At 41.9% G+C, this 20,024-nt stretch overlaps 1 protein-coding gene across 2 annotated transcripts in view; it reads left to right on the top strand.

The window, feature by feature from the left end:
* zfyve1 (zinc finger, FYVE domain containing 1) overlaps window positions 1-20,024 on the top strand; it is a 100,532-nt gene that overhangs the window by 58,631 nt on the left and 21,877 nt on the right. For both annotated transcript variants that reach the window (XM_060828701.1, XM_060828702.1), the window contains exons 6-7: window positions 14,525-14,622; window positions 18,397-18,514. In XM_060828701.1, the coding sequence (XP_060684684.1) occupies window positions 14,525-14,622; window positions 18,397-18,514 (216 nt within the window). The remainder of the gene's footprint in view (window positions 1-14,524; window positions 14,623-18,396; window positions 18,515-20,024) is intronic.

Below are 20,024 nucleotides of genomic sequence, written 5' to 3'. Positions count from 1 at the left end.
CTGATTCTGAGAACTTGTTGGCTTTGATGTTCAATGTACTATATATTTCAGAGTTGGTACTTGAGGCTGTGTCAAACACCAACTGGAATCCTTTCAGCCAAGCACCATGGACAACTGTTCATGATGTCAGAATGATTATTGTTTCCTTGGCCACCTTTATCTGAAGATTAGTTATCATTTTTCTAAGACCAATACTTCCTGTTTTTCCAAACACAACATTGACAATAGATTATTTTTTAGTACAGATAAATCATGAGTTAAATGGAATATTATGACCATGGTGATTCTGGCAATTCTTGTGACCTTTCTGGTACTGTCTTAGTTTTCCAAATTTCTAGTAAAAGAAAACAAACAACTGCGCTAAGAGCCATTAAATGAGACCTCATCCTATACAAGAACGTACAGTTTTAAAGGAACCCCAGTTTTGAACAGCTGCCAATGACCTCCTTGATAGTTGTAGCTGTTAGTTTGAATAATGCAATGCATTTTGTTAATGGCACACACTGCTGCTACTGAGCATTGGTGCTGGAGGATGTCTATGTTTTTGGATGTTGTGCCAGTCAAGTGGGTTGTTTTTTTCCTGGATGGAGAAAAGCACGTTTTCTACTGCAGGACTGATGAAGGGTCCTACTCAAAACATCTACTCTTCTGCTCCTCGGATGCTGCCTGAACTGCTGTGCCTATTCTTATTGACTCTGACTTTCCAGCGTCTGCAATCCTCACCATCTCCCAGTAGAGTTTCCAGTCAATGATTGCCCCAGGAACAGGTTAATAAGGGGGACTCCATGAAAAAGCAATTGAATGTCAAGAGACAAAAGTTAAATTCTGTCTGATGGGAGATGGTCATTCTTTGGCACTTGTGTGGCATGCATGTTATTGCCACTTGTCAGCCCAAGCCTGGATATGCTATATCTTGCCATGGACTTGTATTTAGGAAGTCAACAGTGATGCTGAATGTTGCGTAATCATGAGCAAACATACCCACTTCTGACCTTAGAATTGTGGGAAATTCATAGATGAAGCAGCTGAAGATAGTTAGACCTCGGACACTGTGCTGAGGAACTCCTGAAGAGATGTCCTCCAACAACTACAGCCCTCATCCTTATACCAGGTATGACTCCAACCAGCGAAGTGTTTTCTCTTTGACTCCCATTTATTTTACTTCTATGAGGGCTCCATGATGCCACATCCAATCAAATGCTGCCCTAGTGTCAAGGATGCACACTGTCACCTCACCTCTGGAATTGATGTTTGGACCACTGTAAATTAAGTTAGGAACTGAGTGGATCTGTGGAATCTAAACCAAGAGTCAAAGAACAGATTAATAAGACTGCAAGCAGAAGTAAGCCATTTGTCCCATTGCATCAGCTCTGCGACTTAATGAAATCATAGCTGATCTGAGAATCTTCAACAGTTTCCTGCCTTATCTCTATAACCTTTTATTCCCTTAGCGATTAAAAAGATCCAGTGGCAAATTTGACAGATTTACTATCTTTTAGAGAAAAAAAATCCACCTTATGTGTCTTAAGTGGGTGACTCCTTACTCTGAGATTATGCCTTTTGGTCTGAGATAAGGGGAACAAAATTGTTCACTGTTCCAAATGTAATATATCTAATGTATTGCTAGTTACATCAAGATTTCTCTACTTCTATACTCCATTCCCTTTGAAAAAAGGACAGCCTGTTGTCAGCTAACATTTTGTGATTGAGGTAAACAAGGACTATGAATCTTTCTCAAACAAAAACAGAAATTGCTGGAAATGCTCAGCAGGTTTAACAGCATCTATAGAGAGAAAGCAGAGTCAAGGCCAAGTAATCCTCCTTCAGAACTTTTTGTAGCTGGGAAAAGTTGGTATTGATGTCGAAGAAACAGGGAGGAGATAGGTGAAGGTGGAGCCTGGAGAGAGAGAGAGACAGACAGACAGACAGAAGGTAAATTACAGATGCTGTAAATCAGAAACGACAACAGCAATTGCTGGAAAAGCTCAGCAGGTGAGGCAGCATCTGTGGAGAGAAATCCAAGTTAACTGGATTCTAATGAAGGGTCACTCGACCCGAAATGTTAACTCTGATTTCTGTCCACAGATGCTGCCAGACCTTCTGAGCTTTTCCAGCAACTTACCTTCTCTCTCACAATCAAAAAGATAAGCTTGGCATACAAAGGAATGGTCAGTCGTAAGCCAGAAAACGTGAAAAGCTGATAATGGGTTGGGGGGAAGGTGGAGGGTGGAGACATAGAACATAGAACATAGAAAGATACAGCGCAGTACAGGCCCTTCGGCCCTCGATGTTGCGCCGACCGAATCCTACCTAACCTACACTAGCCCAATAACTTCCAAATGCCTATCCAATGCCCGCTTAAATGACCATAAAGAAGGAGAGTTCACCACTGCTACTGGCAGGGCATTCCATGAACACTCAACCCGCTGTGTAAAGAATCTACCCCTAACATCTGTCCTATACCTACCACCCCTTAATTTAAAGCTGTGTCCCCTAGTAACACCTGACTCCATTAGCGGTAAAAGGTTCTCAGTGTCGACCCTATCTAAACCCCTAATCATCTTATACACCTCTATCAAATCTCCCCTAAACCTTCTCTTCTCCAATGAGAACAGCCCCAAGTGCCTCAGCCTTTCCTCATAAGATTTTCCTACCATTCCAGGCAACATCCTGGTGAACCTCCTCTGCACTCGTTCCAATGCCTCCACATCCTTCCTATAGTATGGCGACCAAAACTGCACATAATACTCCAGATGAGGCCGCACCAGAGTCTTATACAGTTGCAACATGACCTCAGGACTCCGGAACTCAATTCCTCTACCAATAAAGCCCAGTACACCATATGCCTTCCTCACAGCACTATTTACCTGGGTGGCAACTTTCAGAGATGAGAGATGGGGGAGGAGGAGGAGGAATGTGTAGGGCAAATGGGTTAGATGTTTTGAAAGCAGCCCAAGAAATTCCAGGGTTTGGAGCGTAGGTGTGGGTAAAAGACAAGGAGCTGTCTGTCTTCTATTAGTCAGCTAATTTACTATCCGCACTAATATACTATCCCAATACCTTATTATGCACAGGGCCTAATATTACAGCCACTGCTTTCTCTTTTATCAATTCTGCTTGTTATCACCTCAAAACATTCTTTGTCAGGTATATTTTGCTGTTCATAAAGCCATGCTGACTCTCCTTGCCTTTAATGGTTTTCTAAATGGTCTGCAATTGCATTCTTTATAATAAACTGTTAGTAAGTAACTGCCATTTGATTGTGTTACAAAGTCAAAAGAATGTATGGTCACTTTTAAGACAGAAAATGCTTTTCTGAGTTTAAAGTCGAGCAAAAGCTGCCAGTGTACAGAAGAGTTAAGAGACAGGCTGTTCCAAAATAGATACATGTAACAATTGGCTGTTAAATGGAAACCTGAGGTCTTGGTTGCCTTTTTGACGACAATTCGGATTAACTAATTGATTTAAGACAAACACTCAGCCTTTCAAAGCCAGTGGTATTCAAAATCTGTTGATGTTGACAGTCTGAAGCCAATCCAGCCATATTTTTACCCAGATAACAGTTTAAATTCAGCTAATTAATTTAAAAAGGCATTTGGAGACTAAGGACCAATTAAATTAAACAGTGGAGGGACTTGTGCCTGGAGTCCAGAGGAGGTAGGGGAGGTCCTTAGTAAATGCTTTGCTTCAGTATTCACTAGTGAGAGGGACATTGTCATTTGTGAGGACAGCGTGAAACAGGCTCATAGGCTTGAAGAGGTTGATGTTAGGAAGTAAGAGGTGCTGAAAAGTTTGGAAAAATAAGGATACTTATGTCCTTTGGGCCAGATGAGATATACCCAAGGTTACTAGAGGAAGTGAAGGAAGAGAGTGCTGTGCCTTTGGGATGATCTTTGCATTTTCGCTGTCCACTGAAATAGTGCCAGATGATTGGAGGGTGGCACATGTTATTTCCTTGTTCAAGAAAGGGAATAGAGAAAATCTTGGGAATTACAGACCTGTCAGTCTTATGTCTTATGTTGGGCAAATTATTGGAGAGGGTTCTGAGAGACAGGATTAATGATTATTCGGAAAACCATAGTTTGATTAGAGAGAGCATGGTTTCGAAAGAGGCAGGTCATGCCTCATAAGCCTTATTGAATTCTTTTGAGGATGTGACAAAACGCGTTGATGAAGGTACCCTCATCTCCATGGTAGGCTCATTCACCCGCCATGTTGAGGTACAGAATTGGCTAGCTCATAGAAGACAGAGGGTGGTAGTAGATGGAAAGTATTTCGCCTGGAGCTGGGTGGCAAGTGATGTTTCACAGGGATCTGTCCTGGGACCTCTGCTGTTTTTGATTTTTATAATAACTTGGACGACGAAGTAGAAGGATGGGTTAGTAAGTTTGCCAATGACCTGAAAGTTGGTGGAATTGTGGATAGTGTGGAGGGCTGTTGTAGGTTGCAATGGCATATTGACAGTATGCAGAACTGGGCTGATAAATGGCAGATGGAATTCAACCTGGATAAGACCTTCATTTTGGAAATTCGAATTTCAATGCAGAATACAGGGTTAAAGGCAAGATTTCTGGCAGTGTAGAGAAACAGAGGAACAGACCCTCAAAGTTGCCACCCAAGGTGATAGGGTTTTTAAGCAAGTATACGGTGTTTTGGGTTTCATTAGCAGGAAGATTAAGAGCTGTGAGGTTATGCTGCAGCTCTATAGATCACTGGTTAGACCACACGGAATACTGTGTTCAGTTCTGGTCGCCTCATTGTAGGAAGGATGTGGAAGCTTTAGAGAGGGTGCGCAAGAAATTTACCAGGATGCTGCCTGGACTGGAGAGCATGTCTTCTGAAGAAAGCTTGAGGGAGGTCAGGTTCTTCTCATTGGAGCAAAGAAGCATGAGAGGTGACTTGATAGAGGTGTACAAGATGGTGAGAATCATAGATAGAGTGAATAGTCAGAGACTTTTTCCCAGGGCAGAAATGGCTGTCACAAGGGGGCATCATTTTAAGGTGATTGGAGGACAGTTTAGGGAAGATGCCAGAGGTCGGTTCTTTACACAGAGAGTGGTGGATGTGTAGAATGCACTGCTAGCAGTGGTAGTAGAGTCAGGTTTATTTGAGACATTTAAGTGACACTTGGGTAGGCAAATGGGTGATAGTAAAATGAAGGGTATGTAGGTTAATTTGATCTTAGAGTAAGAATAAAAGGTTGGCACAAAATTAAGGGCTATACTGTTCTATGTTCTAAATTCAAATCTGATGATGTTGACAACCTGAAACCAAGTTACAACAAATTGATGTGACCTCTGGGTTATGTAATAGAGGGACAATTGGACAGAGAGGGGAGAGCCAACTGTCATCTGAAGAGAGAACAAATCTGCCATCTGAGAAAACGATACTGGGCTCTCTTTTAAAAAAAAGCAGTATCTCTCTATAAAGGTACACTGCACGTTTAGTAAATATTCTTGACACCAGAAAACAACTAAGAAGTCATTTTGGACAGAGGAAGACAACACAAGAAGATACAGAAGGTTTAGGAGGCTCCATTCTGTGAGAACATTGAGAGACTAAATTTAAATTAAATGTTCTTCTTAATTGGTTTTATATAAGTGGGACCTGTTTTATTGAAACAGCGTACTAACAAAATTTAGTTCAGTTCGAGGGAATAGGGAGTGAGGGATTGTTCAATTTGTTTGGAATTCTGTTAATTCTGTTAGAGGTGGATAAATAAATAGTTACTAGTTAATTATAGAGTGAAATGAAAGGATTCCATTTCATTTCATGACTCCTTTACAACAGATTGTGTGGGTGAGAGAGAGGTTATACTCCTTGTCATACTACTTTATCAGATTACAAGGTGAGGTGCTTCTCTCCAGGTGTTTCAGCTTTAATTATCAGAGGGGTGTTGACCTCCACTTTGTAACATATAGGGCCTTGGTGAGGCCAGACCTAGAACATTGTGTGCAGTTTTGGTCTCCTTTTCTGAGGAAGGATGCTTTTGCTCACAAGGAAAGTGCAGTGAAGGTTTACCAGACTGATACTGAGGATGGCCGGGCTAATGTATGAGAAAAGATTGACTAGGTTAGCATTGTTTTTGCTAGAGTTCAGATGAGTGAAGGGAGATGTTAGAACGATTTTTAAAATTCTAACAGGAATAGACGGGATAAATGGAGGGAGGATGTTCCCGATGCTGTGTAATTCCACCAGCTGTCACAGTCTAAGGTTGCAACATTTAAGAGGCATTTGGATAGGTATATGAATAGGAAGGGTTTGGAGGGATATGGGCCGGCTGCTGGCAGGTGGGATGAGATTGGGTTGGGATATCTGGTCGGCATGGATGGGTTGGACCAAAGGGTATGTTTCCATGCTGTACATCTCTATGACTCTCTGACTCTATTTGGGGTGAACCAGTTAAGATTGAGATGAGGGGACGTTTATTCATCCAAAGAGAGGTAAGCCTGTGGAATTCATTGCCACAGGAAGTAGTTGATACCAAAACATTGAATGTATTCAAGAGGCAGCTAGAAATTGCACTTGGGGCGAGTGGGATCAAAGGTTATGGGGAAAAAGCAGGATTAGGTTCGTGAGTGGGATGATCAGACATGATTGTGATGAATGATGGAGCAGGCCCAAAGCGCTGAATGACCACCTCCTGCTCTCTTCTTTGTTTCTAGCTTTTGCCCAGACGACCACTGTGCTGACTTGACCCTAGCAATCCCCAGGTGTTTCCAAGTCACCTTTCAGGAATGTGGGGGAAAAAAAGCCTGCCCTCGTTTATCAGTGAAATGCTGTCTTTGATGAAAATATGTCTATGCATGACTAATTAGATTTTTGGTTTTGCTGTTGTCTTACAACACTATCAAGGATGATACACTTGACATCTCTTATCTGTTCTTGGCATATTTGCTTGAGCTCATTTTGATGACCTGTCTCTTCAAGCAAAGGAACAAATGTATTATGCTATTCATCTAAGTTCAGTAGCTTCTTTCTTTTGAGTTCTGTCCTGTGTCTGGGAAGCTCAGTTAATTCTTCTGTAGGTTATACCTTGATCAACAACTGTTGTCTCCTTCCAATCCTCCCACTTCTTCCAAACCAAAGGAGTAGCCATGGCACCCTTGCCTATGCCTGCCTCTTCGTCGGATATGTGGAACAGTCCATCTTCCACAGCTACACTGGCACCATCCCCACCTTTTCCTCCGCTACATCGATGATTGTCTTGCCGCTATCTCGTGCTCCCACGAGGAGGTTGAACAGTTCATTCACTTTACTAACCCACCCCGACCTCAAATTTACCTAGACCGTCTCAGACTCCTCCCTCCCCTTCCTAGACCTCTCCATTTCTATCTTGGGCGACCGACTCAACACAGACATTTACTACAAACCGACCGACTCTCCAGCTACCTAGATTATACCTCCTTCCACCCTGTAAAAACACCATCTCATATCCCCAATTCCTTTGCCTCCGCCGCATCTGCTCCCAGGAGGACCAATTCCACTACCGAACAGTCCAAATGGCCTCCTTCAAAGACCGCAATTTCCCCTCCGATATGGTCGATGATGCTCTCCACCTTATCTCCTCCACTTCCTGCACCTCCGCCCTTGAACCCCACCCCTCCAATTGCCACCAGGACAGAACCCCACTGGTCCTCTCCTTCCACCCCACCAACCTCCGGATACATAGTATCATCTTCCGTCATTTCCGCCACCTCCAAACAGGACCCACCACCAGGGATATATTTCCCTCCCCACCCCTATCAGCGTTCTGGAGAGACCACTCCCTCCGCGACTCCCTCGTCAGGTCCACACCCCCCACCAACCCAACCTCCACTCCCGGCACCTTCCCCTGCAACCGCAAGAAGTGCAAACCTTGAGCCCACACCTCCCCCCTCACCTCCCTCCAAGGCCCCAATGGATCCTTCCATATCTGTTGCAAATTCACCTGCACCTCCACACACATCATTTACTGTATCCGCTGCACCCGATGTGGTCTCCTCTACATTGGGGAGACAGGCCGCCTACTTGCGGAACGTTTCAGGGAACCCTCTGGGACACCCAGACCAACAAACCCAACCGCCCTGTGGCTGAACACTTTAACTCCCCCTCCCACTCCGCCAAGGACATGCAGGTCCTTGGCCTCCTCCATCGTCAGACCCTAGCACACGACGCCTGGAGGAAGAGCGCCTCATCTTCCGTCTATGAACCCTCCAACCACAAGGGATGAATGTAGATTTCTCCAACTTCCTCATTTCCTCATCCCCCACCTTATCTCAGCCCCAACCCCCGGATTCAGCACCACCCTCTTGACCTGCAAACTTCTTCTCGACCTCTCCACCCCCACCCCTTCTCCGGCCTATCACCCTCACCCCCACCTCCTTCTACCTATTGTATTCCCAGCGCCCCTCCCCCAAATTCTCTTCACCACCTTTTATCTCAGCCCGCTTGCCACACCAACCTCATTCCTGAAGAAGGGCTTATGCCCGAAACGTCGATTTTCCTGCTCCTTGGATGCTGCGCTTTTCCAGCACCACACTTTTCAACTCTGGTCTCCAGCATCTGCAGTTCTCACTTTGAACAGCTGTTGTATCATGAATTAACATTACCTTGAACATTGTTTCCATTACTAACTGCTCTTTGAACAGTTGTTATCTGACTGGTTGAACAGATTTGGCATGACTACTGTCTTTTGACTTGTTTGCTGTTGACCGTATCTATTTGAGCTTGTTCTGCCATTTGAATAATATTGAGGTTAATATTTGCACTCTTGTGAATTCTTCATTGAATCATGTATACATTTTCGACTATCTGATAACTATTCTTTGCAGGTATGCTTGAAATTGTAAAGCCAACTTTAGTCTGATATTTATACTAAGTGAACCATGTCGTATCACTGGTTTTTAACATAATAATAATGGCTAATGTTTATAGTCATAAATTGCATCTTGCTGTAAAGGATTGATCGGTTCACTAATTTCCCTGGAGCCTCAGAGGCTGAGGCATGACAAAGTCATGACAGGCAATGGATAGGGCAAATAGACAAGGTCTTTTCCCGGAGGTGGGCGAGTCCAAAACTAGACGGCATTGGTTTAAAGTGAGAGGGAAAAGATTTCAAAGGGACCTTCGGGGTAATGTTTTCACATAGAGGGTGGAAAGTGTATGGAATGAGCTGCCAGAGAAAGTGGTGGAGGCTGGTGCTATTACAACATTTAAAAGGCACCTGTATGAATAGGAAGGGTTTGGAGGGTTATGGGCCAAGTGCTGGCAAATGGGACAAGATTGATTTATGATATTTGGTCAGCGTGGATGCGTTGGATTGAAGGGTCTGTTTCTGTGCTGTGTATCTCTATGACTCTAAGACATTAGATGTCTCTTCTGTTACAGATTCCTTTCCTGCATTAGCATCTTTGAGTAGCTATTTGATTTCTTGCCTGCTCCATAACTATTAGAGACCAAAAAAGTGCAGATGCTGGAATCCAAAATAGACAAGCAGGAGGCTGGAAGAACACAGCAAGCCAGGCAGCATCAAAAGGTGGAGAAGTCAATATTTTGGGTGTAACCAGACTGGGGGTGGTGGAAGGGGGAGCTGCAGATAAAGGGGGTGGTGAGGTGGAGATAGGTGAAGACAGGTAGAGGGTATCTCTGTCATCCAGACAGCCCTCCGCTGCACCACTTCCATTCCCCGTTCCATTGCTGTAAACACCCCTCACCCGACTCAGTAAAGACAGAGTCCACCAAATCCTCACCTACCACCCCACCAGTCTCTGCATCCAATCCATCATCCTTAAATACTTCTGCCAACTCCAAATAGACCCACCACCAAGAACATCTTCCCGTCCCCACCCCTCTCTGCCTTCCGCAAGAACAGTTCCCCTCCGCAGTCCTTGGTTTGCGCCACTCTCCCCACCAACCCCTGTGGACCCTCAGGTACCTTCTCCTGCAACTGGAAAAGATGCAAAACCTGCCAGTACACCATAGTGCCCCAAACAGTCTTTCCAGGTGAGACAGAGGTACACCTGCCTCTTTTCCAACCTAGTTTACTGCATCAAATGCTCTGGATGTGATTTCCTCTACATCGGGGAGACCAAATGTAAACTTAGGGAATGGTTCACTGAGCATCACCGTCAGGCTCTCGGGGTCTGACCTAGTCACCGTCCATTTCAATTCCCCAACCACACCCTTTCCAACATGACCATCCTTGGCTGCCTCCATTGCCACAATAAACCAAACCACAAATGAGAGGAACAACACCTCATCTTCCACCTGGGGAGCCTACAGCCCAGAGGACTCAACATTGCGTTCTCCAATTTCAAATAACCTCCCTTCCCATCCCCCGACTCCCCTCCCAGGTCCACCCCCTCCCTTCCTCTCCTCCCTGTCACCCACTGGATTCATTCCTACCATTGACCTGTCTTCACCACCCTGCCCTGCCAATCCCTTTATCTGCAGCTCCCCCCACACCCACCACCGGTATTGAAGAAGGGTTACACCCAAAGGGTTGACTTCTCCACCTCCTGATACTGCCTGGCTTGCTGTGTTCTTCCAGCCTCCTGCCTATCTTTTATGCTCCACAAGCATTTTGTTTGGAAGATAGGCACTGCTTGTTCGACAGCATTGACAATTGACTCTTGCTATCTGCTGCCTGGACTATACTTTGAAATAGAAACATTTTGGCTCCGATGACCCTTAGAATTCAAACTCAATTCTTAGGAAGAGTCAACCAGACCAGAAGCATTAACTCTGATTTCTCTTCACACGTGCTGTCAGACTTATTGAGCTTTTTCAGCAATTTCTGTTTTTGTTTGAGTATACTCCAGATTTTTATACCTTTTCCACTAAACTGAATTGCTATGTTGCTTCTGGATTTCTGCTTTACTTTGGAGAGAATTAACTTGGAGTTATCTGAATAACTCTGGAGAGAATCAAATCTTCTTTGGACTGGAATAAATTTATTCATCAGCAATTCTAACAACAATCCTGCCTTTTGGAAATTTAATCTGTGCAAGTACAATTTCTAGTGATTAATAATTTGAAATGGGTTCCTGTGAATGCTGAACCTTTCTGTTAATTCTTGTTCTTCAACAGTTTTATTTGTTCTCAATAAAGTACTTCTCAAATGGTTGTAGAACTTAATTATAATACTTGTGCATTCTTTGTCCTGGCAAGATGTAGGTCTAAACGAATTCAAAACTTGTTTGGCTTTTGATTTCGCATTTAGTTTGATTGCATTCCTGTATTTAAGAACTTGTTTTTTTTTAATGTCCAATTTTGCATTTTATTTGCTCATCCTTGAAATTAAACTGACTTGGCAATATTATTTCTCCTTTCTTTTTTTGTTTATGGCTATTGTTGAAACTTTCCTGTTCTGCTGTGTCGCCATACTGTGTTACTTATGTTGCTTTAATCTTGCAGTTGACCAATGCTGTCTTAATCTTTTTGGAAGGGCTTTTAAATAGTACTGTTTTGATTTCCTGACCTTTGAGAATATTAAGTGAAAGTGGTTACTGCAGGTGCTGGAGTCAAGATTAGAGTAGTGCTGGAAAAACACAGCAAGTCAGGCAGCATCCGAGGAGCAGGAAAATTGACGTTTCAGGCCAAAGCCCTTTGAGAATATCAACTGTACGTAAGACCATAAGCAATTGGAATTGGAGTGGGCTGTTCGGCCCTCATGTCTGCTCAGCTATACAATAGGATCATGGCTGGCTTAACATTCTTCAGGTCCTGGCTTTTCTCCGAAACCCTTCATTCCTCTACTGAACAAGAATCTATATATCTTACCCTTATCTATACATAAGGTTGCTGCTCCCACAGTTGTCTGTGGCAATAAGTTTCAAAGACTCCAAATCCTCTGATAGAAGAAATTTCTCCTCAACTCAGTACTAAATTGATGCCCTTTATTCTGAGACTATGCCCTCTGGTCCTAGACTCTCCCATAAGGGGGACACATCCTTTCAGCAGTAACCCTTTAAAAATCCTGTGTATTTCAATGCGACCACCCTTTATTCTTCCAAACCCCAGTGTGTAGAGCACTAGCCTGTTTAACCTTTAATACTGGGGATCATCCTCGTGAACAGTATTCTAGAAGTTAGAATCCCTACAGTGTGGAAACACAATAAGTCCACACTGACCCTTCGAAGAGTAACCTGCCCAGACCATTTCCCCTAACCTATATTTACCCCTGACTAATACACCTACATATCCCTGAATATTTTGGGCAATTTAGCATGGCCAATTCACCTAACCTGCACATCTTTGAATTGTGGGAGGAAACCAGAGTACCCGGAGGAAACCACGCAGGCACGGGGAGAATATGCAAATTCCACACAGACAATCGCCCAAGGCTGGAATTGAACCCAATCCCTGGTGCTGTGAGGCAGTAGTGCTAACCACTGGGCCATCGTGCTGCCCCAATGCTCCCTTCAACAACTTCCTTGAACTTGAAATGCTTCCTTCTGCAGCTTACTGGAGTGTTGTCACATACCAAATTTGTCTTGCCTAATATTGGGATTGATGCGAGAATATTGGAGAATTGCAAGCATTACTCTCTTGTTCAAAAGGGTAAGCCCACAATTATCGACTCCTCTGTTTCACTTCAATGGTGGGGAAGCTTTAAGAAATTATTTGGGATAGAATTAATAGTCACATGAAGATAGAAGTGATGAGTGGATTAGGAGGAGTAGGCATGGATTCCTGAAGAGGAAATCATTGCCAACTGACTTGCTGGAGTTTTCTATAAGGTCACTAAAATGGTCATTGAGGATAAAGCTTTTAATTTGGTGTAACTGGATTCCCAGAAGATGTTTCATATTATGCCAGACAACGAATCTGAGAAAGCTTGCAGCTCATGGAATACAAGTGTATTTGGTCGAAACACGAGTACAAAATTGGTTGAACAATAAGCAGACATGAATAATGGTTAGTAACTGTTCAAAGTAGAGGAAAGTTCATCGTGGAGTTCTCAAAGTGTCAATGTTTGCTATCTTTGATTTCCCTAATGTATATAAATGATCTAAATGGGGAGAATTTCAAAATTTTTGGACAACACAAATTGAGGAGAATTTTAAACTGTAGACGACAATGTAATACTTCAGAATTTATTGTAGTGGATAGCTAGGTGACAGATGAGGTTCAATGTGAAGAAATATGAGATAGTGCAAAGAACATGGAGAGACAGCATGAAATAAAGAATGATATTCCAAAATGATGTGCAGGAGCAGAGGAACCTGGGTGTATGTAAATGTAAGTTGTTACAGGTAGCAGGACAGTTACAGAGAAGTGTTAATAAAGTATATGTTGTTCCAGACTTCATTATTCGGTGCATAGAGCAAGAGCAGAGCGGTTATGCTAAACCTATGTAGGACACTGGTTAAATATCCACTGGAGTATTATGTAAAGTTCTGAGCACCACACTGTAAAAAGGAGATGATCACATTGGTTTGAGTGCAAAAAAGGTTTCCAAGAATTGCTCCAGAGATGAAGAAAGATTGGAGACATTGGTGTTTTCCTTGGAGAAAAGGTGATTTGATAGTTTACAAAATCATGAGGGCTTGATTGATAACCTGAGGATGTTGTTCTTAAATATTTCATTAAAGAAGCAAATGGTATATCAGAAAAAAATGTGTGCTCACAGTGAGTAGTTGGAATGTAGAATGTATTACTTTGAAGTTTGGTGGGGGCAGGTTCAAGTCAGGCATTCAAGAGTGCATTGAATGATCATTTAAATAGAAACAATGGGGATATGGCAGGAGATTAGTATTAAGTTATAATGCTCAGAGAAACAGTGAAGACACAATAGATCAAATGGCCTCCTGCACCATAATTATTCTATGATCTATGAAACTCTTTCGTGGATTTGTCACCTTAAGGTCCACCTATTCCAATTCAGCTCAGGCTTGCCTCCCACATCCTACCCTCCTCAAATATGAAGTCTTTCAAATACTGCCAGCAAGTATGGTTCACCCTTAATTACTTGCTTACTGAACTACATTAGGACTTGATTAGGCTCAGTTTTAAAATTCTTAAACTTTTATTCAATTTGCTACATGACCTTGTTCATCCCTATTTATGTAAATGCTCTAGTCCCACAATTTTGAGATACTTGACTCTGATTTCAGTTCCTCCCAGTCTGGTGACTGCTGATAGCTGCCTTGGAGATGAGCTCTGGAACTCTCCACCCCTCTTAATCTCTCTGCCTGTCTAACTCGCTTATCCGCTCTTCCTTTAAGACATCCCTTAAAACTTGTGTCTTTGACTAAGCTTGGCCATCTGCCCTCATATTGTCTAATGGGATTCAGTGCAACTGTTTGTTTATGATGCTGTAGTGAAGCAACCTGTGATGTTTTGCTACATTAGATGTGCTATATAGATACAGCTCATTGTTGCTAACTGTTATTTGCCATTTCTTGGAGAATTTTCCTAATCAGCTGATGGAGCAGTGGGAGAGAAGTTAACATAATCATCCATTGTTTTGAAATTCTTGACCAGGTTTATTGGTTTATTGAAACTGCATAAGCATATTTAAATTATGATTTTATTTCAGTCCTGTTATGAGCATGGAAAAGAAGTGATTGTCGTGCCGAAAACATCTGCTTCCACGGACTCGCCATGGTTGGGTCTTGCCATATATGCTTGGTCAGGGTAAGTGTTCAATACTTCAATTACTTAACTACTAAACCATATATGCAATGAGACAGAATTAATTAAGAATCTCAAGGTGATGGAGTCTCTAGGCAAGATGGTTCGTGCAAGGATAAAATATTGTATAAACCTGGCGTTGTGACATGTGGGTCCATAACTAATGTTTTAAGTAAAGGCAGTTTCAAGGGTGTAATGGCAAAGATGACTAACATGGACTAGGAAAGTCGGTTAAAAGATAAACAACAGTGACAAACCTTTAAAGGGATATTTCATATTTTTTCTAGGATATGTTCCATTGAAGACGAAAGTTGCACTGTTTGTGGCTAACTAAAGAAATGTCATTAAAGTTAATTACAAAAATTTCCTGGCAACTTAAAAAGAAGCCAAACATCATTTTCACTGATGGTTTCTCTGGGGAATTCCTTCTGATCTTTGGGAAACTTAATGAGTTTCTGGCCATTTTGGGTGAAAAGAATTGGAACTGTCAGTTTCATTGTCAATTTTTGTGCTTTTTTCACTCTCTGTGACCTCAAACCTCAAAGCCACTGACTCTGAGCAATCATCACTGAAATCGGCGTGAGGTTTTAAATGAGCCAGTCATGCATCTTTTTTTTTGTTGCTTTAAAAGTGAATATTAAACAACTATTCACAATTGTAAGTCTCCTTTCTCTTAACAACTTATTATCTCCCTCTAACTCTGCAACAATATGTTGTTCCAATAATTACATTTATTAGATTATTAAATTCCACTTATTAGAATTGCATCAACTTAATTTCAAAGCCACACAACTACTGTCATCTTCTATGCCTTTCTTCTTCCAGCTGAGGATTTTTCTGGGTCATCGTCTTTCTTTTCACTGGGAGAATGTTTCAGGTTTATACCTTTGATAGAGTGTGTTTCCTAATTTGTTGGAGAGCAAGATGTTAGATCTCCATGCATTTGTCTCGATTGCAGTTGCTCTCTGATCAACTTTCAAAAGGTCTGCATTTTGTCTTCCCTCCCCAACATTGAATCGTCTCATTGGTTCGATGTTGGCAAAACAATAAATTCAAACTCCATTGGGTTTTGGTGTCCTGTGGCATAATTTAAATTGATTGGTTAAATTCGAATTGCTGTCAAAACAGCAACCAAAACTCAGGTATCCATTCCACAGTTAAATATTACATATTTTCAGTTTTCCAGTGCACACAGAGACTGTCATCTCTTCATATACACAGGTGCTAGTAATCTCTCAGTTCAGAACAGCATTCACTGTCTCTCAAAGGTACAATACACACCTTCAGCATCATAACACTGTAATGCTTTTTCTCACCCAATCTCCATAAACCAATATACTATTGGTAATTAGAAGTCTTCCAATTTCTATCTTAAACATAACGACTGAGCCTTCACAACCCTCTTTATAACAATACATATGAAATTAGTCAATGATCCACAAACTGCAGCTCATTCATCTGTCAATCCAAATCATTTGCAAACTAAAGTGTTTTCCAACAGCAGCATTCCAATCAGCAAATAGAATAATGAGAAAACCTCATGATTTTCCAGTGGTTCAGGAATGTTCTGATTTGTTGGAAATTAGCTTTAAATGTGGCATTCTGTTTTCAAAAATGTTACTTACCTGTTTTCTAAACAACTGTCTACCAGCCATTGACGTCTGAGAGAAATAGGCATTGTCGAATTTGGGAAGATCATTCTTTTTTGCATTGTGGTTTAAACAATGGATAAAGCCGCTGCTCTATGCCAAGGGACTGTAGAAGATGATGCTGCTGTTTTTAAAAAAAAAAGTTATCAGAACTTGGTGGAAGTAATGTGTGCAATGTGCTTTATTTAAGCAGTGAGAGAGGATACGAAACACCTTGCCTCTGTGATCGTGTGTGCAGGGCAGTTTTGCCCAGTGATGAGACTTTTGATTAGTTTTCCAACCAGGCAAATGGTCTGTGTTTAGGAGTGCTCAGCATAGCACAAGAACCATGCCTTGAAAAATCTCTGGACAGGATGGAGAAAAAAATGTTTTTAAAAGCAAGGATTTACCAGGGTGGTTACAGAATTCCACAGCAAAGTGCTAGCAACCTATTCTGATCAGTTCTTTTGTGGTTAGGGTACCCACAATACTTATAATAATTTATAGAAACCTGGTCTGAATGTCAGGTAAATTGGAGTTATTACGTACCCTGATACAAAAACATTAACATTTCGTATGACTCTGGGAATAGCAGGTCTCAATTTATGGCACCCTACCCTGGTGGTGACAATTAGGGTGCTGCCTGAAATGTCAACACTCCTACTCTTCTGATGCTGCTTCACCTGCTGTGCTTTTTCCAGCTCCACATTTTATCGACTGTAACAATAGTAACAACCCCTTAATTGGGCAGGTAGCTAACCTTTGTGTTTGGTCAGTACAACAGAAATATCCAGCCTATAAAAGAGAAACCACGTAAATCTCTCTCTCCCTCTGACAGTGGTGAAGTAACAGAAAATCTGAGCAGCTATTCTTTCGCTGCAAATTCCCTTTCTAAAAGGAAAACCACTTGCAGATATACTGAAAGGGTGAATCTTTAACTATTGACTAAAAGATTGAAAAGCAGATTACCCACAATCTGTGTCCTCATGAAAGAGTCAAAATGAACCAAGAGGAGCTTTAATTGGACTGATGCCAAAATTGACTTGTTGTTCTTTCCTGAGACACGCCTATAATATTTATGTTTTGTCTAATGTCTTTGTGCTGTGTGTGTGTTGGAAATTTTAAAAGGGGTAAAACTTAATTTCTACAATTTTAAGTTAGCAATTCATGCTTTTCTCTTGTTATTGGTATTATAATTAGGGATTCCTGTTTCTTTTCTTGCCATTGGTTAAACTTTGACTACAATAAATATTTCTTATTAATAATAAAAACCTGATGTGCATATTCTTGTAATCTGAATGGGGCAGTTTGGTAAAATTGTGCAATTTGATGGTTTACTCAAATTTTTACACTGCGATGACTTGGGGAATAGTGGAGCTTGATTGCAGCATGCTACCCAGGAAGTCATGTCACATTTCAGCAAAATAATCTAAAGTATCAGTTTGATGCTTTTCCTATTTTCTGGGAAGAGCTTGGGTCAAAAGAAATTCAATCAGCAAGCATGCACTTTGCAGAAGTACGTAGCACAATTGCCAGTAATTGTGCCAGTAAACTTATCTCCCTCCTTAACTTGGTGTGCTGTAGGTATTAGAGCAGCCCGAAATCAGCAGGAGATGGCTGGAAATCTCACGAGACGTCTCTGAAGACCTGGGTAAATTTGGGTGATGACACCGATATGCTCTGGATCTGGCTTTCAAGGTCACCCCATTGGAAGAATCAAAGATGCACAGTAAATGTTGACTGCCTCACATAGGCCATGTGTGCAATTCCAGATAGAGAACTTGAGGTGCATCCAGTAGCAAGTCCTGATGGGGATGGTCAATAGTTGGGAAACTTAGGGGCAGTTGATTTCTGGGAGGGCTGGGGTAGTTCTTGTTGAGTTCAGGATAGTTAGTCACATAAAAGCAGTATTATTAGGCCAGTGGTAATTTGGAAATGTCTATTATATTTTGTACAATGCTTACTTGTTAAGAGTTGAAATATCAGACCTCAAACTGTATTGACCCCACAGGCAGCAAGCAGAGTTGGAAGGAAGCAACAAATTAAAGATTGGAAGCTACTGCTGTACAGGAATACCGGAATAGTATGCACATTTTATTGTGAGCTACTAACAAATTAAGTTGATTGACAAAGTTATTACTTCTTGCAGGTATGTGATTGAGTGCCCAAATTGTGGCATTATTTATCGTAGTCGGCAATATTGGTTTGGTAACCAGGATCCAGTGGACACTGTGGTGCGAACAGAAATTGAACATGTTTGGCTTGGAGTGAGTAATGCACATTACATTTCTGCTGATGACAGCATTAGATTACATCCAAGATTTTATCAACAGGGCAAAGAGCAGTACAAAAGGAGCAGAATGTCTGGCAGTGCTTTCAGTTTGAGAGTGACTTGTCTTAAGCAGGAACTTGGAAACTTGCTGCTACTCATTTTGCAAGTTGTTTTCCTATTTGGGGAATTCAGTTTTGGGAACAACCACCTTAACTTCAAAGAAAGGTGATTGAAAGAATGATGACTTTAGCAATAAATAGCTGGCTTACTGACCCATGGAGGTCAGAGTTGATGTGTGCTGAATTACTACAGCAACAAGTAAAACAGAAACTACTGGAAATAAGTTGAACAAAAGAGTTAATATTTGCAGTTCCAACTCCTTTCTTTCTTCCCAGATGCTGCTTGGCCTGCTGTGTTTCCCCAGCATTTTCTATTTATAGTTCAGATTTCCAGCATCTGCAGTAATTTGCTTTTGTTTTATGAATAGTATTCTTAGGACAACTGACAACACATCCAAATTCAACGGAGGGAGAATTCGCCTGACTTCCTGCTTCAAATCAAACTGTTGCTGGAAGAGGTTTTGAAATCTGTAATTGTCCTCCCAGCTCTCTTTATGTCACTCTATCAGCATATATTTTTTTTCTCTCATGTTTATTGACATCTCCCTTGTATTTACCTAGATCAGTCTTAAATACATCAAAGCTGTTGGTCTCAACTTCTTTTCATTTTGGTTCTATGTTCTAACAACACTCTAGATCAAAATTTGTCTTGAATTCCCTGTTAGCTTTGTGGTCAGAGAGATATACAGCACTGCTGACCAACTCATCCATATCAACCAGCTATCCTAAATAAATCTAATCACTTTAAATCCTTCCTATTCATATACCCACCTAGATGCCTTGTAAATGTTGCAATTGTCCCACCCTCCACCACTTTTTTCTGGCAGCTCATTCCATACACGCACCACCCTGTGCGTGAAAAAGTTGCCCTTTAGGTCCCTTTTGTATCTTTCCCTCTCACCTTAAATCTATGCCCTCTAGATTTGGAGGGGCCCTCAGCCCCTCTCTTTCTCTCATAGCACTTCATTGACTTCTCCCACAACTTGCACCCCACCCTCAAATTCACTTAGTCCATATCGGACACCTCCCTCCCCTTTCTTGACCTCACCATTTCTGTAAAAAGTGAGGTCTGCAGATGCTGGAGATCAGAGCTGAAAATGTGTTGCTGGTTAAAGCACAGCAGGTCAGGCAGCATCCAAGGAACAGGAAACTCGACGTTTCGGGCCAGAGCCCTTCATCTCCAGACGGACGTTTACTACAAACCCACAGATTCCCATAACTATCTGGACTACACCACCTCCTGCCCAGTATCCTCCAAGAACTCCATCCCATTCTCCCAATTCTTCTGCCGCATCTGCTCGGACAAGGAGGCATTCCACGCGTGAGCATCCCAGATGTCCACCTATTTTGAACAACGTGCCTTTCCTCCCTCTGTCATCCAGACAG

Source organism: Hemiscyllium ocellatum, chromosome 8 (assembly GCF_020745735.1).
Source record: "Hemiscyllium ocellatum isolate sHemOce1 chromosome 8, sHemOce1.pat.X.cur, whole genome shotgun sequence".
NCBI classification, from domain to species: Eukaryota; Metazoa; Chordata; class Chondrichthyes; order Orectolobiformes; family Hemiscylliidae; genus Hemiscyllium; species Hemiscyllium ocellatum.
Note: the sequence above shows the minus strand (reverse complement) of the source record. Positions and strands in the feature narration are given on the sequence as shown.